Here is a 22,379-nt window from a genome sequence, read left to right as displayed (position 1 = left end):
AAACGAAAACATGTCGCAAATAATAATTCCTCATTAATTATTGACGTAAAGGTCGCCGTTTGTCATGGTAAAATGTTGGAATTGAATTGTTTTGTATTTGTGTTGGTGTCAGGGCCGTAATTGGACTAAGGCTTGAGTTGTAATTTATTTTGATTAAAAACTGTTGAATAGTCAATAAGTCGACGGTGAGTTATTAAATGTGTTAAAATCGAGTGAACTGATTTTTGTATGTAGGTTGTGAGTTTATTGACCTCGCCAAGACACGACCCTGTTCAGGTTTGGGGAAAAAAGCAATGTATTCCTGCTAGTTGCGTACAGAAAGGTTCACAATTCAGATAATCTCCGTTCTATTTTTAATTCGTGCATGTTGAGCGCGGTCATAGTTAAAAGTCAAAGTTAGAGATCACGAATGTGTGAGTGAATAAATAAAATATAAAAATCGCCCAATATCAAGGATCCCAGCCGATGATAAGCTCGGTATCTCTGGCTCGGTTTTGAGCAATTTTACATAATTAAAACTGTCAAATCGCATGGTAACGAGCGAAAGGATAAAGCTTAATCTGGGCCTTGTTTTTCTTTGTCTAGTGATAAAGCATGACCCCTGTGAAGATAAATGACCCAAAGATGTTGTTTTATATAAAACGGTAAAGTCAATTTCTTGTTTCAGTAGTGAAGCGTTCGATTGATTCATACTACACTTCGACATAACCTCGCTTTTCTAAACTGTTTGGCTTTGTTTTGTGTGACACTTAACATCTCTATTGGCGTGTTGACCGATTGATTCGTTTTTAAAATCTTAAGTGTTTTTGTTTCTTCATCCTGGCAGCAAAGGGAGGAATGCTGAGTACTACTAAAGATTGTCTTGGTCTTCGGGTCCGTTTGAATTCCCTGCACCAAACCTGGAAGTGGTTGCATCAAACCATCACCCTCCACGAGTACCTCATCGCCTTGACAGCGTCCCATAAAAACGCTTTTATGAAATATCAACCAACCCGTTAGGTATCTTGTCAGGGCACAACACCTAACAAGAGCTCACATTGCATTCGTGTTAAGAAAAAAAAATGGCACTAGTGCACCGCAACGTAGTCAGAGTGAGTGCTCTCCTCGCTCGCTACAATTTCCGTGCGTACTCGACCCCAGCCGAGAAAGACATTAAAAAATCAGTATTTATCTCGCAATCCAAAGACATTTTCACGAATCTGGCCCTTGAAGACTGGCTCTATCGCAATTTCGATTTTACCAATCATCATGTGTTGATGCTGTGGCAGAACGACCCTTGCGTTGTCATCGGCAGGCATCAGAATCCGTGGCTTGAAGCCAACATCTCTGAACTTGCCTCCATCACAGAAAATGGAGTCCAACTGGCCAGACGTAACAGTGGAGGGGGGACAGTTTTTCACGACCAGGGAAACCTCAACATGACGTTTTTCACCGCCAGAAATCATTACAACAGGAAGTACAATTTGGAAGTCATCAAGAGGGCATTGTTTAGAGAGTATGGGGTTAAACTCGAGATTTCCTCAAGAGAAGACCTCACTCTACGCAACTGCAAAGTATCCTTTGACTAATTCAATGCTGTCGTGCGCAAATTGATAACAGTTGAGGTCGGCAAGTCGATAATTTTATCATTTTTTTCAGAACTTTTCCTCGGCAAGTGATAGCTACATTTACATATTTTGTTCAGTGCAAATGAAGCTGTCTCGGCTCGATTTAACAATTATTAATTAAGAGTAAAGACGTAATGTATTTCGTGGTTCGATAACGGGAGTCTTGGGGTACTCCTTTGATAATTTTGTGTATTTCCTTGACCGATCAGGTATCGGGAACCGCCGCAAAACTGGGAAGACCCAGCGCTTACCACCACTGCACCCTTCTGGTGAGCGCAAACAAGCTTAACTTGAGTCAAGCTCTTCAAAAGGTCGACGTCGGTATAGAAACGAACGCAACAAAATCCATAAAATCGAAGATCATAAACTTGTGCGAAGAAGATCCAAAGATCAAAGTGTCATCTTTGTACAAAGTGGTCGGTTGGGAGTATTTGCGCACTCGCGCTTTGTCGATCAAAGATGGGGGAATGGAACTGGCCAACCAGCAGAGAGGGTTCCAGATGGTCAACCCGACGGACCTGTGGTTCCCAGGTTTGTATTGTAAACGATTGGTGGTCAACATCGCTACGTAAAATGTTGATTGTGCGCAGGAATCGAAGAGATCAGGACCAATTTGCAGAGCTGGAACTGGCGCTTCGGGAAGACTCCGAAATTCACCATCAGTCGCTCGTTCACCGTTCCGGACAATCTGTTGATCAACACCGACGTTCCGGACGACCTGAAGGTGACCATGATCGTCGAGGGCGGAAAAATCATGGACGTGAATTTGTTCGTTCCTCCCGGTCTGGTGGCGAGCGGCTTCACCGGTAACGTCAATGTTATCACGAGCCTCGTCGGCCACAGGTTCTCCGAAGAGGCTCTGGATAATCTAGAGTGGTCTCTGGGTGCTCTCATCAGCGATAAAGATAAGTTCGTGACAGACTGCGTGCGCCAAGTTATGCAGTCTGTATAATATAAGGTTGGACAGAAGGACAATTGACGTTTTTCTGTCCGAGTGTTCCTAAGCGTATTGTGACGGTGTAAGTTTCTTTTAGTTGCTAGTGCCATTATTTTTTATCGTTTTTTAATTCTTTTGTCTCAGTTATATCATCACTTTGTTAAGTGCATCGTTACTGGTAGATAATTGTTATTTTCTGATTATATATTATATATATTATTTTTAGATTAAGTTCAAAACCGTTGTCAACGGTCAACAAGAATTAATCATATCATTTATAACTTACATTATTATTAATTGAATAATTTTTGTTTCGTTTAACGTTAAGGGATATGCCGAGCCTGAAAATGTAAATACTTAACACTTATTAATCCTGCTATATAGGACTTTCTTCTTTAATTCTCATTTTCTACTAATTATAGTTTAGTTTTAGTCCATATTGCAATATTGTGCTTAAGTGTTGTGCCTTCTAGCCTAGAATAGTACGTAATTATATTAATAAATTATATTTCTTAAAATTCGTATGTTACTGTATTATTTTGAAAAATAAATGATTTACAGTTGAGTCGTTTGTAGAAATGAAAATCGGAGTGATGTTAAGAAAAATTTATTAAATATGAGAAAACTGGATTACTACAACATTTAAAATGTAAAAAAAAAAAGTAAACCAGAAACGAAACTTGTACAAAATAAACGGTATTTAAAAAACTAGGATAATGTAACAACTGAATACTAAAATAATATTAATAAGAAGGAGTGAATCTGACTTACAAATCAAATTCATTCTATCACGCTCAAATTGCCGTAAAGGCCCTTTACAAAAATACATGTGACTTCGAATTATAAATTTACACGTTAATGCAATTGAAGTACACATACATTTAACTCAACTGCTGTTCATATCAAAATGAAAACAATTTGTTTATATTACAATGAGTTCTTTTTGTACAGTAGGAGATATATCTTATTTACATAGTGACTACCTACTTTGATATTAACAAAAATTAACACTTTTATCAGTCTTAAATATAAATAATTATTTAAGCAAAGCCGAAGCCTTCAGAACACTCATGAATAGCCTTTAACAGGTACGAGCGCAACTTGTCGTACGTTTCGTACACAGGAAGATCCAGTTGGTTGAAGCTGCAACAATACACTCGTTACGCACAAGTACGACTCGCCCATCATACTCTATTACGTACCAAGTGTGCGCAGACGGTAATCTATCTGTCGAACGATCATCCCTGTGGATTTGGAACTTTTGTACACCGTTCATGCCCTCGAGAGCTGCGAATCCTTGTAGCGGAACCTTTGACGTTCCAGTCACAAACTGAAGGAACTTTGCTCTGTCTGCCTGATCGAAGGACCTCAACGCGCGCCAGAACCATTGAATCTGCACACAATCTCACTTACCCAAACTCTACACGCACGTTTAATTCAAACTACGAACCTGAAGAGAATTCGCTTGGTACTTGTGGTACTCAGTGTTCGCTTTCAAATCATCTATATCTACATTTGGTAATCCTGAAATAAGCAATTCAAGTTCTTGCTCGTTAAAAATCGAAATTAGGCGCATAGGAATAATATCATAAAACCCGTCCAAAAATGCGTTCAATCTGAAATAATCAGCAATCAGAGAGTTGATCGGGACAACGTGAGGACAAATAAGTGAATTACTGTTGTTTTATGGCCCCTGTCATCTTCATTTGGCAGGAAAGTCGAATATACTCCATTTTCGTTTCTTCAGTGACCGGGACGTGTCTCCCGTTCACGATCAAGTCCCTGGTTTCCGTGACTCCAAACTCGTTGATTTCTGTACTAAATGTTAGGTCAAGTCCTAAGTTATTTATATTATTTTCCATTAGATAAACTAAACCCCTATAAAAACTGTAATCTTCACTCTCCATGTCTGTATATTTCACCGGAATACCCAAAATGTGCTTGTAAAATGACCGCGTAAAGTAACATTCAAGTAATTTATTGTCATATATAGCTTTAGCTGCAAAAATCAACCGAGTTAGTGAGCTAGATAATCATGTATTTTAAACACAAAGTGAAGACTCACCGATAACTCTCCCAACGAACTTGTAATAACAAAGATGGTTAGGATTGTAATGGCTGGCCGAATTGATCATGTAAGTGACCCTATCACCGGGTGAGACAGTGAACAAGGCATACATGGGATTGAAGATATCACGCGAGATGATGACGTACCACTCTCTCAACAAACCTCCAGCGTCTTGCCCCTCTTCGTCTGAAATCACTCGTTCCATCCTTTCTTTCACACTAGCCTAACTTAACTCACCTTCAAAGACGATATAAAACCTGTTCTTCCACTCTTCGGGGGAACGTCTGTATAACTCCCTGAAAGAATCTTCGAAAATATGACTTCTACGTACGTGAACTGCCGTCTCCTCTCTCCTTATCCCCTGGTCCATCCTCTCCAACTCCGACCTGAAGTATCTCCGCTTGATGTCAAAATCTAAAATTCTGGTGTGATCGACGAGCACCGCGAACGGACCGTCAGCCAGATGCGACGTGCTCTGTCTCAAAATCTGATTCAACACTCTCCTGTGCTTCTCGGCGAAACCCAAAAACTTCTGTTGTTCTGGTGGTACGGCTGCTTTCGTGTTCGTCTCGTTTGTGTTCAGTTCTACTTCGGTGTTGACGAATTTTGTTTCGGAAGCTTGAGGTGGATCGGTGGGGTTGGCCGACGACTGACTTTCGTTCGCTTGAGAGGAACTCTGCTGCTCGGTGTCTTGTGGAGTCTTCTTCGACGGCCCTTGCTGGGGGGAGTGAACGAGGAAGAATGCCTCCACAGCGGGCTGAAACGAGACAAGTGTTGTATTGAGCGACTCAACACCAACGGACAAAACCGTCTCTACCTGCAGTACGAGGACGGCATGGTGATCTGGAGTATGCTCCAATTCGGAAAGGCACTGACTTAACGTTTCCCAAAGACTATCGATGCTGCTCAGTTGATCGCTTAAGGCGGGTATGTCGTAACACCAGGAGGCCTCGCTTCTTTTCACGTTCTGTTTAAATGAGTTGCGTATTTGTACAATGACACGTAACACCCTCAAGAAAAATAGCTGACTCGAAGACTTCGAAGTTAAAGGCACCATGGAAGGTAACTGAAGCTCGCATGAAGCCTTTACTTTGGTAGATGCAGTGATGATCACAGTTTCTTTGGTAAACCTGTTTGCTATTGTTCCTTTAGATGTGGAAGGACCACCCATCTCGTCGTTCGTGATTTTTCGCTTTTGGGCATTATTCAAATCTCTGAGTTCTTTCAGCATCTCTTGAATCTGTTCTCTCACGATTTCACCGATGCGTACGGCCCCGGTCAACAGCAAATTTAAAATCTAAACGAAAAAAAAAAAAAAAAAAAACATCATCGTATCACTCGACCACTCCCTTACTCACCATGTAGCTCATTTCTAGTGTAGAACTCGCCAGATTCAGGAGCAGATTAGTGATGAATTCGAGTCCTTCCTCGGAACAGTTTTTGTAGGTGATTACGTTGACAGCCAAATGTAGTGCGTTTGTCGGCGTAAGATTCTCGATTTTTTGATGCTTACTCTTGGATTTCATTGGAACGTTAGGAGGTTTGGCTAATTCTGGCATACCTGAAGTTATCACAGACAGTAACCTCAACAAATTATCTGTGAGTTGGGTATTTCTATTCACAACCGGTGAAGACAACATATTCAGCAACTGACCGAATACGGATTGTTCAAAACTAACAACTTTATTATCTGATTCGACGGACGATGTGCTGCTGCTGCTTTTCGGAATACTCTTCCCTTTTTTCGTACTGACCGAATCTAATTTCAAGAGAATGTCCCAAAAGTCGCAAGATCCGTCTGTTTTGACCCTGACAGGAGACAGATTATTTTTGTCTTCTCTGTCGTCTCTGATGCACTTGATCGGGAGCAAACACGACGGAAAAGCTTTTGCTAGAGAAGTAAACAAGTCTAATGCATTTCTACAAACTATGGGGGCAGCTTGGGGATGGATGGTGATGCTCGCAGACGAAGACCTGTCGCTTCTTTTTCCAGTTCCGGTTCTATTTACTATGAATACGTTAGCGGAACACCCCAGAGCCGCTTCCATTCGAATGTTCAACCAGTTTCCGTTGTTCTGTAAAAGTTTCGAATCTGTCATCAATTTACTAGACAGAGGTCCAGGTTTCGGCATCTTCCGCACGGGTTTGTTGAGATTTTCGTCAGGTTTGACGTGCACACTCTTGTCTATGATCGACAACAACGCATTCACTATCCATTCGCGCGTCGGAGCGTGGTAACATAAATTCCTGATGACTCTGTGCAGTCTCAATTTTCCCAAATGTGGATCGTCCGTAAATAAAAGAACCAGAAGACAAGAAAGTCCTTCGTGGTCCAACAGTTGCCTTCCTCTGATTTTCAGAGGCGGACTGGATGTGACGGGATTGTTCATGAAGTCCCTGTTCCAGTGAGTCCACTGTGCTCGATGAAGATGTCCAGAATGATGAAGAGGTTGTCGTGTCCTGGTCGAATGTCTTATGATACTGGTTAAATTGCTTTGTAAAATCCTTTCTTGGACCATTTGACGATTTCTCGCCTCCCAATCTCTTCGCAATGTCTGTGCTTCGGCTGCCAAGTCCGGTGGTAAAGCGGACATCTGAGAGTCCTCCATGTCCGATAAGATCATCGTTCTGAGCGAAGGTTGCAACGTCTCGAAGAACGCACCCGCGTCGACCGGTTCGTTCGGATTGGCTTGTGCCGCGGCTTGTCTTTGTTGTTCTAGTCTTTGTTGCGACAAGACTTCTTCTTGCAACGAAGGTGGTAAAGCTGCTAAAAATTCAGGACTCACTTCGGTCGAAGTGCCGGTAGCGGTCTCCGTATTTTCAGTTCTGGAAGCGATGCGTTGTTGGAGTCGCAAGATTCGATGTTGTTCCAACACTTCCTGTCTCATATCTGGTGGTAAAGCTTCCAGGAAAGAGGGATCGACACCGTCTGGAATCTCTTCGGTTTGATCTGAACTAGGTCCTGGTTCGCTGTTAGTCGCGGTCGTAGTAGTGGTAGTAGTGGTGGTGGTAGTGATGGTGTTGATGTTAGTGGTACTGGTTATATTATTAGTGGTTTGTTGGGGTACTGCTGTCAACGACGATCCTAAAATCTCTTCGGGCTCTGGTAGCGAATTCGCAGTTGCGTTTTCTTCAGTGGGTATGGGATCTCTCTCAGAATTAGAAAGTGAACTGATTTGTGTGTTGAGCGTCTCTTCGAATAAATCACCAACTGATCCGCACGATGGACGGTTTCTGCTACAATAGAAGACATTGTCTTCCTCGTTGTCTCGGGACGAGTTCTCTTCATTATTTTCTTGGTCTGAATGTTCTACTAAATCAGGTATCTCGAACGGATTTACTGAACGGTCTGAATGTTCTACTATATCAGGAGAATGTAGCACGCCCCTTGGGAACATTGTAGTCAAACGAGGCGGCGGTATGTACGGTGACAACGTCGGTATCTCGAACTGATTTACTGAACTTCCGTTGCGCTCACTGTTCCCACTTTCATTGTTTTCTTCCGTATTGTGTCTCACCGTGTCGGATCTGACAGGAATTGGACGTGAATTTCTACGTACTTGTTCTGTCCCACTGTCAAATCCAATAAACGTCGACGACTCCATCCTGTTGTTGGTCTCTGACCGGTCATCGTTTGAAGTATCGGAAGTCTCAAGTGGGACGCCGTCTATGTCTTCGTCAGTTCCTGAAAAACTCTCGGTAACAATAATTTACGACTTGTGAACCTAAAACTTACCGTCAGTGGCGTTCGGTTCTGCAGAATCTTCAACCGGTTTGATGTAATCATCTTGGGTAAAAGTGAAGCGCCTCAACGCCTCCGCGTGCGACTTCCTCTTGTCGATCACTTCGATGTTTCTGTGTTTGATCAAAATTGGGATTAATTTGTTGCACACTTCTGTCGTCGAGTCGTAAACGGATTCGTAATCCAGACATTTAGACTCGATATTCCACCAATGCAAGACCGGTGAAATGTGATTCAATGTCGCCGCTAAGCTCGGTCCGAAAAGATAACCAGATTGATCGACAAAATCGATCTGTTCTTCGTGAGAAGGTAACAGACCAAAATTATCCATCACCACTAAACGAGCAGACTCGCGCATTTCTGGAGGCCCCCCCAGGATACTATTCGCCGAGGCCAAAGTAACTTGAGGTTCGTGAGGTCCCAACAACCTAAACAAAATCAAACAATTACAGTTTTCACAGATTGTGACGTTATTACCGTTGCAAGATGACTGGAGGGTTGGGATTTCTCGGATTGAACAAGTACTGATAACGTCTAGCTCTGGTCACGCGTTGAGTGCGTGTAACCGTGCTAGAGTTGCTCTCAGAAGTGTTGCGGGAGAGCAACAAGGGATGCACTATGGGACCTAGAAAATTCATCATTAAAAAAAATACTGATTTTATATACAACGTGTCCCAGAAATAAGTACATTAATTTTAACCAGTGATAGTTCTGGTCAAGAACAACAAAATTTTTATGTTTCTATCATTTTTTCGAAATATAATTTTCATTTCAGTATTTTACCCCCCCATAAATTGATGAGCTGTCTCTTTACTCGTATTTTCTAGTTATTTAACCCAATGACAGTGATCGTGAAATAATAGTTTTTTTAAATCAGCACAAAACATTGTGTTTTTAGAATAAAGTTTTTTCGCTCCGCGGCCGAGGTAGAGACACGATGATTACATTTTCAGTTAGTTTTATACCACGCCAAAAGGCAGGTGTTTACGTGTTGATTCTGTGATTTAAGCTGAAATTTTGTGAAAATGGCGTGTTTATTTTCGAATAGTGAATACATAGGTGTTGTGTTGGTGTATGGTGAATCGTGCGGGAGTGCTCCTCAAGCCCAGGTGACTTCTTCTTGTGGGGGTACATGAAGGACTTGGTATATCCGATCGAACGGGTGTAAAATGCTGCCACAACAATTCGCAACAACAGAGGTATGTTAGTAAGAGTGGAAGAATCATTTCGTCATTGACAATAACGGCGGTCACTTTGAACACTTCGTGTAATGATTAGTGATTACTCAAATTACTTCATGAGAATTTTTACGGATTAATACACTAATTTTAGGAGACATTTTGTTATCTTAGGTCAGTTTAAAATATTTGTTATTAAAATTGTTTTCATTGAATATCTACCAAATGATTCTCTTTTTTCTATTCCACCGTTATCATTATAGGTCACAGCACAGTGACGAGCGCAGGAGTTGTGTAAAAGTTAGCAAGAAACAATTGAAAGTTTTCTTGCATTTGTTTTTTGTTCTTCGCTTATCGACATCGGCGAAGCAAGTAATCCCCATAGGCGGGTAACGAAATTTGTGTCAAATCTTTCAATAATTTTAATTGGATAAACTGCAAGGTTTAGGAAAAAAATATATTTAAATATATTGCTGCTATTAACGAGTTCTATTACCCTTTAAAATTAATGTACTTTTTTCTGAGACACGTTGTATACAGGTGTTTCAGCTAAGACTTTCGAGCTCTCGGTTATTTGCCAACGAATTTTTATGAAATTTAAAATACAGATATTTTAGACATTGAAGTTTCAATTAGTAATAATAAAACTACCTTAAGTTAAAAAATGTAATTTTAACACATATTTCCTTTGTTGAAAATTAACCGAAATTATTATTAGATTGTAAATTGAGTAATTTCAAAACGAATATTTTTGTAAAACGTCAAAACAGGTCAACTTTTATTTTAAAGCACGCTGGTTTGAAATTATTGCACCTATTTGTGACACCCTCTTCTTCAGAGCTGTGACGTCATACGCATTTTTTTTAAATATAAATATATGCAGGCTGTTTCCTAAAAAACGCCGCAAGCCGTAGCTCCGTTATTTATTGTCCGATTTTAATAAACAAAAGAAACGATACAATGGTTAAAAAACACTACAAAACGGCTTGATTTTTCTGATTTCAATGATGTTCTAACACGTTGACTTTTGTGCAATAAAAATTCAAGAAAATAAATAAAAAGTTTTATTACGTTACCATGTTTTATTAGTGAATTTGAAAAAAAAAATCAAGCGCACGTAAAATATTTTTTTTTTTAATTTTGTTGTATTTTTATTGCACAAAAGTCAACGTGTTAGGGTGTGTTTATGTTGGAGCTGTGATAAACGATAAGAGCAGGGATATTAGCGAAGCAGAGAGAATGATTGTCATTGGTTTGTATTAAGGCGTTTATGTTGGAGCGACGCGTTGAGCAACGCTTGGTGGCCGAGCAGCGATAAATGATTTGTCTATTTTCTTTGCTTTTATCAAATTTGTTCGGGATGGATATCGACAGGTTAATTAGTAAAATATTTGTCAGGCCCCCCGTGTGGAACCAAAAAATTGAAATCATCATAACAGATGCGAAGAATTTTGCAGGACGTTGCCTTAATTCTTTGTACAGATGATGAAACCCTCCAAAAACGTGCTTTTGGGTATTTATAGGGTGTGTAAAGTAACAGCACTTGAAAAAAGCATTTCGTCCCCAGAATCACACATGTCGGGATGTGTAAGATCTATCAAGTTCTGCATGCAGAGCAAAGGTCTTTGCTATTATCGAAGCTCCACTATAAAACACCTAGTATGGAAGTGATTTTCGCACTGCTAGTGTCGCTGCTATCGCTCTTATCGTTTATCACAGCTCCAACATAAACGTACCCTTAGACATCGTTGAAATCACAAAAAAATTCTCTACTATAATAAAAATAAATAAATATGTTTCCATTTAAAAAAACAAAGTGACACTTATTTGACATAACAGTTAATGTTGAAAAAAATAAAAAACTAAGCCGTTTTGTAGTATTTTTTTAACCATTGTACTGCTTCTTTTGTTTATTAAAATCGGACAATAAATAACAGAGCTACGGTTTGCGGCGTTTTTTAGGAAACAGCCTGTACATAAAAAGATATCATGTAGGATTTGTTACAAAGGCTGTTAGAGTACTATACAAAACAGAAACAAAAAGTATGGCATTGCATTAAAAAAATGGAGTGTCACGTCATAGCTGAAAAATGGATGACGTTAGGAACAAGTGAAGCAACTGAAAATAAGCATTATGAGAAATCAAAATTGACCTGTTTCAGGGTTTTCGACAAATGTCATTAGTTTTGAAATTACTGAATTTATTCCATAAGTAGTGGCCACGCACTATATCTACACCAGTAGAAATTTATTTAAGGTGTGAAATTGTGTAAACTAATTACCAGTATGGTCACTGCTATTGTTGATCTCGTCAAATAGAGGCATTGGAAAAGCTGCGTGATCCCCCATCGGGTAAGCAACCATTCTGGTTACCACTTCATTTTCCGCTCCGGGATTCGTGTACTGGATCATTAGGACGTCATCGTTTCGATCCATGTAAGAAGCTAAGCACACCGTTAATATATTTACAACTTCCGTAAGAACACAAATTACCTCTCCTTCTGTCGCTGGCGTCTTCGTCGTCGTAATTGGTGTCGTCAGCATCGTCAATATTTTCATCATCTACTTCATTGTCGTCGTTCTCTTCGTCCTCGACCTGATCGGAAGGATTCGAATCGGACTCTCCCGAATCCGTACTCATCAATTCTTCAGTGGCGTCGCGTTCGTGTTCGAACGTCAGATTTCCGTCTTCGTCGATATCCATTGTGTGATTTCTGGAGGAAGCGACATCGCTAAAGCTCTGATTGTTGTCGTTGCCTTGTTCGAGTAACTGATCGATCATGTGTACCAGAACGTTCTCGTTCTCGTTGGCTTCAACTTCGATTGTCGAAGTGACAACAGCGATATCGTGTTCGGTATTTTCCGAATCTTCGATCACTACGGAATCGTCTATGACCACTTCTCGTTGAGCGTTGGTTCCTTCGGTGGACGTTCCGCTTTGTGTTCCCGCACTCTCATCAGTCGCTTGTTGATTCTTCTTGCTCTTTTGGATGTTCGCCGGAACCGGTTGATTGACGATCCTCGACAGCGCCTCCAGAGATTTTAGACAAGCGTTCACCGTAAACGGTGTATTCGGCGAAGACAAGTCCAGATAATGAGGTACGCGAGCCAAATCGTTGAACAGTGATTTGCGAATCATCAGTCTGACGATGTTGTTCATCTGAGGTGTCGGTGGTTGTGACTTCACTCTAGCTTGTGACGAAGGACAATTGTCGATCATTATCGAGATAATTCCGGCGATTAATTGCACTTGACTGTGTTTCTCTGTCGATTCGGGCATTAACAAAGCTCGCAGGAGGGCGGCTCGTACTTCACTAACCAGAGTAAATTGAGCTTCAGGAGAATGATTAGAACTTGCTATGGCTGCTATTAACATGCGACACATTGTCGAACAATCCGAATCCGAGATGTTTTCAGTTTCTGGTAATATTTTATCAAGAATGAAAGCCAAAGCCGTGCAGTCCTCTTTTATGCAATCGGCAGATCCAGCCTTGTACGTATATTCAGTTATGATCCGCGCTACCGGACCGTAGGACACCACGGCGTCACCCAAAATTTTCAAAATAACGGATTTAGGCAACATCATTTTCTTCTTTTTCTGCTCAGAATCGCTGCGATTTTCCGAATTGGCGTCAGTCTGAGTCCTCGACGCTGGAGTACCGGGACCGGAATCGTCAATGTCGCCGCTCAAATTATCCGTGGTGGTTTTGTTGGTGGTCTGTGCGCTGTTCTGCGGCGAATTTTGAGGCTGGGTTTCGTCTACGAACTCTAAAGGCTTCAAGAGTGCGTTCAATAAATCACAAATCACTTCATTTGAGACGATCTCTTCTAGAGGTGGCGCTCTGGTCCGAGTAGGTGGCTCCGTCTTCACCGGAATCCCCGAATCTACATCTTCGCGATTTACTTCAGTATCGATACGTAGAATATTTTTGGCGACTTCGAAAAATGTCTCTGACGAGCGTGTAACAGCGCCACCTATTTGCCTCGTCAAATAGAGCAACTCCTTGTAGTACGGAGGTATAGTGGATAGAGTCCTCGCTCTGATTATTTTTTCCATAGCGTAGGACAAAGTATTTGGCTCTTCGAGAGCGTGTCTGATCAAAATTGTTGCTAAAATACCGAAACCTGCGAACTCTCTCACTTGTTTCATCTTCAACAAACACTTGACACCACCTTCTTGCACGAAAATTTTGGCCAACCCAAAATCTCTAGTCAGTCGAATGCAGATTTGCAAAATCGAATGCAAAAGGTCTTTGTCTATTGGCATGTGCATGAATCTGACGCAAGCTCTTACGATTTCTGTTTCTTGACATTTATCTAGATTGGGTACGAGGCTGCACCTCTTCTCCTCTTTCTCGGTCAGTTCAGCGTACAAAGATTCCTCAGAATTTGTTACAAAAACATCTGAACAACTCGTTAGACTCGAGTTGATCAAGGTCATACATATCGGTCGATTATTTCCACTTTCGTCGTTCAATTGAAGCATATTGGAGAAAGTGACGGTGTATCTTCTCCGTCCACAAGTCACTCTGACGCTTTGTTCTCCGTTCCAATAGGCATCATTGATCAATTTGTTATTGCTGTTCGAATAAGGCGCCCATTTACCAGTTTCTAAGTGGAACCACCGCCACACCCGTGTAGTACTCAGATGCATGTTTCTCTTCCGATGTGTACAAGTAGAAACTTTAGACACCGCATCGATCAGAAGAAACGATGAAGCTAACCATTTCGGTTCTGTGAAAGTCTCGCTTCGACTCATAACTTTTTCGACGAGACAAATAAGTTTGATTAAGAGATTAACCAAACCAAGTTTGTGTACGGCCAAAGCACACGGTATTTTCATCTCGAAATATGAAGAAACCTCGAAAAATAAGATGTACAAGTGTATGAAATTTCCCAACCGTGAAGCACACGGTGACTCCGGAACGTTCGGATATTCAGGATCGTTCTCGATTCGTAGATAGTATAACCAAACATTTTCGGCACTCTCGTAGATCTCTTTGACCAGAGTGTCGAGCAGACTGTCCCTAAAAGTGCGACCGTTGCGTTTCATTATGGTCACTAGTAACTCACAAATCTTGTGAACCGATTCTGGTGTGGCCTCCAACAATTTGAGACACGCTTCGAGAGCGTGATTGGTGAATTCGTCAATTAAAGTCTCCGCCAAAGGTTTGCCGTCGTCTTGCACTTGTTTCTTCTTGGATGCGCTGGGAAAGCTGTTCGACGCCCCCAACGAAATTGCAATCGCTTGCATCATTTGATCGTCCTCGTCTGAATTCATGAATGACTGAGGTATGCGGTAGAGAGATGGCGGATTTGTGAGCAAGTAGTCGGTAGCTTGTTCGACAGTTAGAGTGTTCAATAAGGCATCGGTGACGTGTTCACGCGAGAATCCCATGTCCATTAGCTGACTCAGACTTTCCGGATTGACTTCAGGTTCGCGACTAGAATTGCTACTCGTAGCTTTGGGTCTGCTGAGGTCCGTCGACGTGTTCTCTTCGGCTTTTAGTTTCTCCTTGATTATTTTCTCCCCTCTTAGGATGTGTCGCAGAATTGTTAAGATGTTCTCAGACAAGCGCGTACCGTAAGATGCGATAGGTGCTTTGTCCCACAACAACATTACAGCCTCGAATGCCAATTTGTGAATCTGTATAAGATATTTTAGTGGGTCGAAGGTGTATGCTCTGTAGGTGGAACTCTGACCCGATCTGTTCGATATTATGTGAGGCGATTCGAGGATCGCTTTAGGGTTCACCATCTTCTCGAGTAACATCAACCAAGCGTCCAGAAATCCAGCTGTACCTGATACAATCGCGATTTAAATTTTCCAACGGATAAAATGCAAAATTTGACTGAAATACCAAGTACACTCTATTTTAAGTGTGGTAAATTTTCAACGATGGGAATGGTTTTTTTTTTTTTTTTTTTAATTTAAAGTAGTTCGGTCGTCACATCGATACCATTGAATTTGTAACATTTGGAATATAAATCCGAAATTTTTTAAGGGCCTTACCGAGTTAAATTTTGAATAAAAGGCTTTCGAAAATGGACTGAATAACATGGCATCTTATGGACAGGTATTTTGCGGGCACATAAAAGATGAAATTGTGCAGTTAAAAAGCATTGATTTCATGAAAATGACTTAAGGAACTCGCTGGCACCCTTAATTACCATCCTTACCGGGCATTCCAAAGAGTAAAATTGCGAAAACTAAGAATAAACAGCTATTAATGCGGGAAGTGCCAGCCATTGTTCAGACGACCACGTGACTCACCACATGCTACGGAACGCGACCAACTCTTGAGTCAAAATAAGATCCGATTAAAAATGTCAACTTATATATTTAATGATTATTTCTTTATAAATCGGAAATAATTTATCATAAAATTTTGATTGTATCATTGTAGAAAAATTTTGATTGTACGAATTTAGAAATCAGTTGCTCTATTGACTAGAAACTGAGACGACCGGACTACTTTAAAAGTCAAGTCTGATTAAAATTCAGCAAAAATAGGAAATACCACCTCCTACCTTCTGGCAGAGCTCCTTGTTCGAACGCTTTTTCAATGGAAATAGTTCCTCCGGCAGTGAGGGCCCAACGAAATGTGTTGAAAAAAGTAGCCTGGCCTCCCAGCTCGACAAACTTTTTCAACATGAGATGATACGGATACCTCTTCTCATCAAACAGCATAGGACTTGTGAAACCTACGCTGCAAATGAGGAAAGTAATTCGGGACTTGAGCAGTGGACAAGCTGGCAATTTCTCGTAATCCAGTCCGTCTGCGAGCAGCACGTTCAACGCCGTGGCAACACTGCGCGCGTAAGGAGTGGGCAGAGGAGGAGCAGCTATGATGTTTTGTCCTCTCCTCTGCCGAATAGGTGATCCAACGCACAACTTTACGAGTAATCCGAACAACTCTGCTAAAGCTCTACCCAACCTCGAGGAGGCTCCCAGTAGAGGTTTGATGTACTTGAGACTCGTGCTCAGATTGAGAGTGACCGCTTCTTGGTCCACGTCCATCGATATTGTTGGCGGATTTGTTGTTAACGCCTCCATTGCTGAAGCAACATTGACTGTGCTGTCACTTCCGGTGTTACTACTCTCACACTGAAACATTCGATGGATAACATTGGTACCGTACGTGTGACCGACTGCACCGACCTTATCAAAGAAAGCGTTCAGTTTTTCGATGTCTTCTCTGGTAAAGTCCGACGGAATGTACTCCTCGCTGCAGTAGGCTAAAAGCAGAGTGCTTTCCCAAACCAGCGAAGTGTATAAATCTGCCAATCCTTTGATCACTCTGAGACCTTCCTCGGAGCCCCAATTTTGTAGCGACAAATTTCTAATTTCGCTTTGACCCGTGCGGCAAACGTGCACCAACATAATGATGTAACCGTGCGCCGCCCCCATCGCGTGCAACAACGGAGTCACGCTGGCGTTATTAAATGCGTTCTCGACATTAGAGGCTCCAGCGAGTTCTAGCAGCAATTTCGGGCCACTCGGCACGTCCAATTTCGTGTACATCGGTTTCAACACTTCCAAGACCTCGCTCAATTGAGCCAGACCCTCTTTGAACAAGTTGGTTTCGTGAGCAAGGTTCAAAATACTCTTGCACACCGTCGCGACCGCTTGTGCCGGATTTGTTACGGGACAATTAACCGGTAAATTTGGCAAACCGAGAATCTTCAACAGAGGACGTAAACCCCCTTGCTGAACAAACTCGCGACAATGATCGTCAGTAGAATTATTGCTCAAAATGGCGTCGATAAATTTCATCGTGTTTAAGATGTAATCGATCAGAGCAATAGGAGTCCTTTCGCTGTTTTCTTGTTGAACTTGGGCGTCGTTTTGGGCGTTTTGTGACGACGTAGACGCTTCTTCTTCGTCTTCGTCTTCTTCGTCGGACGAACCTTCCGTCAAAAAAAACTTTTTCAAACATCTTGACCCTTGACTTATCAAAAATTGTTAGTATGTGTACAAAGCATAAAAATTCCCAAACGTTACTAGTCTGAAAATTCACAGTATCGAATAATATCGAAAAAGCTCACCTTCGGTATTTGTCGCCGAGCGTGTACTGCTAGAAGGCGACACTTCCGACTTGCTGTGCGGTTTCCAGCAGATGTATTTAGGATCCGTTCCCAAATTGACTAATTCTTCGAGAAGGTCAATAATCGCTTTGATTGCGTCAGCTTTGAGACTGGGTTGATGACGCATCAACTCATCCATGGCGTTTCCAAGATTGCAAGCGGTATCTGCCATCGGTTCTGAACTACGTCTTCTTCGCATCGCTGGCAAATAATCAGGCGAGAGTAAAACACTGAAGGTCTTTTCAAAAGGTTTACACTTGATAAACGACTGCAATCCGCGATTGTTCAGACACAAGGCGCTAAAGACATTCGGTAGAGAACCGAGAACTTCGCGAGTTGCCGGAATCTCTTTGATCAGCAACGAATGTAAAACCACTTCGATTAGACCGTTGTCTTGAAGGGCCGAGAGTAGAGAAGGTTCTTGATACACGTAAACAGTCACAACATCGGTCGCCAACAGAAACAAAGACGGTCCGTAATACTCCGCATTTGCTATTATATTTTTCAATGAATTGGGTAAAGTCCCTTCCATCAAATGGCGAATGTTATCGGAGAAAGTCGAGTCTTGCAGTGCCTTTTTCAGAAAATTTAACATCGACTTGAGCAGAGCTGCCCTCTGGGGCAGACAAGTTTTTCCCACGTTTTCTGAATGATATTCCAAGTCGACCAGTTTTGTACATTCTGCTGTATTCTCATGACCCGATTCACTTGAAGGTCCTGGAGTCGCGTTGTCTTCCAAGAAAGTAGGATCGCTAACAGTAGATTTGATTTCATAAAGTTGTTCATCTTTGCACAATTTAACTTCGACCTACAGCAAAATATTCGACTCACAAAAAGAAATTTCATTTAGATATTGAATACATTTGCAATAATGTAACTATTTTTTTTTTTTGGAAAATTTCACTGAGGGACAAATAATACACATAAACAAGTCGCAAAACGTAGCTTGATACTCGAGATGCGCAGATGGAACGAGAAATCCGACTTGCAAGACCCAAAATCCTCAGGCGGCTTCCTTTACAGTGGGTCTCTTCCCACAACTTCACATTATTTTTTCACTGTGCATCCACTTCCCAAGCATCAAGCTACATTTTCCGACTTGTATCGTTATACAACTCAGGTTGTTACCTACATCAAGACGGTTGATGAAACTTTGTAATCCACCGTGAGTCTGAAAGGCTTGCATGTCAATATTGGTAATAAGATCGATGACCCTAACGGCTCTCGTAACAAACTACAAAAAACGAATTTAATTATATAATCATTTGATTTAACAAAAACCCTACGGTAATATGTTCTAATTCCACCCCATGCCAGTTGATAACTTGCAACAACGATTCCATCATTCCACACGAGACCAAAGCCTCACCGCCCGCTTCGTAACTAGCTAAATGATACAAAAAAGAAAACAAGGCCGTCGCAAGAGACAAAGGAAATTTAGCGTTTGGATCGACAGTCTGTTGAGGACTCATAGTTACATCGCTATTCTCCATTTTCCCGTCTTCACATTCCACGTCGTCTTCACTTTTGCTACCGTCTGTGTCGCCTTTTTTATTTTGATTCTCACCGTTTTGATTAGTAAGAGTTATGATACAATTTCTAACTAAGAGAGGCAAAAATCCATGGTACTGACTAGCACCTGTTACATCAATAATATTATTTAGTCTAGATCCAGGTTTTCTGAAAAAATAAATACATATATTTACATGGAGAACTGAAATGTCGTTTTACTTTGGAATATGCGGATTCCTGTCTAGATGTATTATGGCTGTTAATGTACGGAGAGCTGCCGAGCGAATCTCGACCAAATGGGAGTCTTTCATTTCCACCAACTCGACCAGCTCCTCAAGAAGGCCAGTGTAGAGCAGATTGTGAGGTGAATCCTGAATTGCGTTGGAATAAACAAGCACGGAAAGTGCCTGAAGCCTCGCTTGCACACACAAAAGACGGTTGCTGTAATCGGCGAAGTGGTGAGCCAAACGTACATGTGTAAACAGCCACATCTACAAATTTTAATGAGGTGAATCCAATAATTAGACTTCGAAAGTGCGTACTTGTTTATCTGGAGGCACATAATAAATTCCCAGTAAAGATTTCATAATTTCGGCAGGAGTTTTATGGATCTTGTCCACGTGTTCAATGTGGATAATGTTAGAAGAGTTTTTACCATTTTTCGGACAAGCGTCCTTTGGATCCTCGAATTCTCTGTGAAACTCAACGTGCAAAGTTGTTGCTGAATAAGGCAATGGTTGATCAGCTCTGCAACAGTCTGCGAGGCCAAAACCGTTCTCCTTTCCACCCCAATTCTATACAAAAAATTACAAAAATCATTGAAGAAACATTTCATTCAAAATTAAATGCATCCATAAGTCAAAGTGCAAACAGTTGCTCAATAATCTAATTAAAAATGATATTTTCAAAAATTTTCTCGTCTTCTTGACGATTTGGAAAAAAAAGGTCTTAAAAACCTCTGTTCAATTTATAGTTTTTTATTCAAATTTCTATAAACAATAACCTCTTAGTGCCATAAAATATCCACGCTTATTATGAAATTTTAATGACTAATCTATAAAAAATAATAATAAAAGAAACGCAATATGACATTTAAAAAAATGGATATCTCTTGAGCCAAGAAAAACTTTGTATGTTCTAGTATAGTTGGTGATTTCAATTTTCGTTTTTATGGTAGGGACCATTGTGTAAACGTTAAAAGACTCCAACATTACCTAAGTACTACAAACTATTAGGCTGTGTATACCTGCACTCCTTAGCGTTTAGCGTTTTTTTTTTTAAATAAAAAAATTGGCTTCTATCCAAAAAAAAGTCATAAAAAAATTGTTTTCGCCTTTTCTGCGAAGGTAATGTTTTGTTAAGCAAAAGGAATTGAGTTTATAAAAAATGTTTGTCTACAATATTGATTTTTTTACACAAAAAAAAAACAAAAAACAAAACACAAACATATACCTCTGCCAAGTGGTGTAGTCGTGACAATAGAGAATTTTTCTTTTCTGGTGACAAACGCGAAATAAAATTGCTACGTTTGGAAAACATGTACAACAGATTTAAAACTCCTAAAACCACTGACATATCGTTTGACTCTAAGAGCACCAACAGGTGTTCTAAAGAATTGTATAGATGTCGCGAAAACGAATGTTCTATTAACAGGGTGGTAAAGTGTAGAATCCATAGTAATAATTTTTTTTCCTGCAAAAAAAACACATTTGGTAAGATTACAAAAAAATTAAACAAAAAATGTGACACTTACTGTGCTGTTGTAATGAGTATCACAATTCAGAGCCCATTTATTTTCAAATGACTTTCGTCCAGCTTCCCCTAGGATTTTATCAAAAACGTCAAGAACCAAGGCCCAGTGTAGTAGTTCACATTTCCCAAAAGTCCATGTGTTAATTTTTGATAATTCTTCCAGCAGTTCTGTGCGGGAACATGCTTGGAGCCTCTCAATAAGCTGTTGGCACTCGATAGGAACATCTGAAGTGCTTTTCCGCACCCGTGACCTGTCTATTTTCATTGTGCCATATGTTGAGACAGGGGCATTACACTAAAGCTCGGGCTTTCAGAAAGCTGAAACATACTTTGTGTGAATGGTCGGGTAAAACTACGACGCAATTTTGAAATATACGAAAGTTCGTGCAAATATTAGGTTGTTTTTGTTGATTATATTTGAACTATAAACAGAGTATGACATGAAATGAGTCTTTACCAATTGCAACACACGAATAATCGCTTAGTCACTCTAAACTAAAATCATTGTAAGAAGTTAATAGATTGCACCAGACGCCGCAAACAATGTCTTTGCTTTTTATAGCTGAGAATCTAAGAATGTTGAATCATTTTTCTGGAGGTTTCCACTAAAATTCTCGAATTTAATACATACGCTCTATCGGCCATATTGGAAAACAACCGACAAACAAATTCACAAATGCTGACAACCACGAAAGTTAATAAAAATAAATCGTGTTATAAATACCTCAGATTTGAGTCTCCCTACACAAAATCATGTATATGACATGAATAAATCGTTATATTGCTGTTATTGGATGACCGCACCACAATCCTGATTTGATTTCCTTCACCAATGTCCCTCAAGTTTCATTGAACTGTTCCAACAAAGAACTTCCAAACGTTTATTCACTCAACGCAAAATTGCAACAAATTTATTTCACTTTATCGTCACTTTGACACGAAAACATATTCAAATTCAATTTCAAACCGCTTTATTTTCTCAATATTTTTAACAAAATACAATCCAATCGACAAAATAAAGGTGCTCTAATACCATTGTTACCAACGCTGAAATGTCACCAAAAAAATGTTCTAACACTACACCCAAAAATAAATTTCACTGAAAAAAATTTACGTTACCAGTTTCACCATCGAAATTTTCAAATCGTTCCAACATATCGCAATTCTGGTAATTCACAAGTCACGACTCACGTCTCCGAAAAAGTAATATTAACAACACAGCTGTTAAAATGTTGGTTGGCAGTACCGTGACGTAATATATTGGCACCAATTTCAAATTTTAACGGATTCACCTATCACACCGTTCACGTTGGACTTGCGTTGGACTGAGCCATAACTGAGCATTGCTAAATTCGTATTATGTTGGTTCCTTGCATGTCACGATTTGCAAGACATAATCACATAGCGAAAAAATAAAATTATTTGACCTTGAAACACCCAGTCCATCCTGAGTTTACTACGCTAAATTAGTAATCCGTGATTCGCATTATGTTGG

At 40.5% G+C, this 22,379-nt stretch overlaps 2 protein-coding genes across 3 annotated transcripts; one reads left to right on the top strand and one right to left on the bottom strand.

Annotated features, from left to right (window-relative positions):
- The first annotated feature begins 650 nt into the window (after nucleotides 1–650).
- Lipt1 (Lipoyltransferase 1) lies at nucleotides 651–3,109 on the top strand. Its single transcript, XM_069060494.1, has 3 exons — nucleotides 651–1,553; nucleotides 1,817–2,138; nucleotides 2,198–3,109. Exons 1-3 carry the CDS (start codon nucleotides 1,062–1,064, stop codon nucleotides 2,557–2,559), a joined length of 1,176 nt encoding a protein of 391 aa, XP_068916595.1. The 5' UTR covers nucleotides 651–1,061; the 3' UTR covers nucleotides 2,560–3,109.
- A 26-nt stretch (nucleotides 3,110–3,135) lies between these two features.
- On the bottom strand, nucleotides 3,136–21,957 carry HUWE1 (HECT, UBA and WWE domain containing E3 ubiquitin protein ligase 1). 2 transcript variants are annotated; one of them, XM_069060489.1, is made up of 22 exons: nucleotides 21,609–21,957; nucleotides 20,886–21,202; nucleotides 20,585–20,824; nucleotides 19,675–19,926; nucleotides 19,352–19,623; nucleotides 18,907–19,300; nucleotides 18,753–18,854; nucleotides 17,582–18,428; nucleotides 16,695–17,443; nucleotides 16,064–16,640; nucleotides 12,026–15,334; nucleotides 11,815–11,976; nucleotides 8,832–8,979; nucleotides 8,349–8,782; nucleotides 5,971–8,297; nucleotides 5,430–5,909; nucleotides 4,850–5,369; nucleotides 4,610–4,798; nucleotides 4,222–4,543; nucleotides 3,995–4,160; nucleotides 3,747–3,937; nucleotides 3,136–3,687 (listed from the first exon to the last, which is right to left on the bottom strand). In XM_069060489.1, exons 2-22 carry the CDS (start codon nucleotides 21,147–21,149, stop codon nucleotides 3,585–3,587), a joined length of 12,048 nt encoding a protein of 4,015 aa, XP_068916590.1. In that variant the 5' UTR covers nucleotides 21,150–21,202; nucleotides 21,609–21,957; the 3' UTR covers nucleotides 3,136–3,584. The 2 variants fall into 2 exon arrangements, with proteins under 2 accessions (XP_068916590.1, XP_068916591.1); XM_069060490.1 differs by lacking the exon at nucleotides 21,609–21,957 and adding an exon at nucleotides 21,342–21,493.
- Nucleotides 21,958–22,379: the final 422 nt, after the last annotated feature.

Source organism: Tenebrio molitor, chromosome X, assembly GCF_963966145.1.
Source record: "Tenebrio molitor chromosome X, icTenMoli1.1, whole genome shotgun sequence".
In the NCBI taxonomy this organism is placed as follows: domain Eukaryota; kingdom Metazoa; phylum Arthropoda; class Insecta; order Coleoptera; family Tenebrionidae; genus Tenebrio; species Tenebrio molitor.
This window is presented reverse-complemented; position numbering and strand designations above follow the sequence as displayed.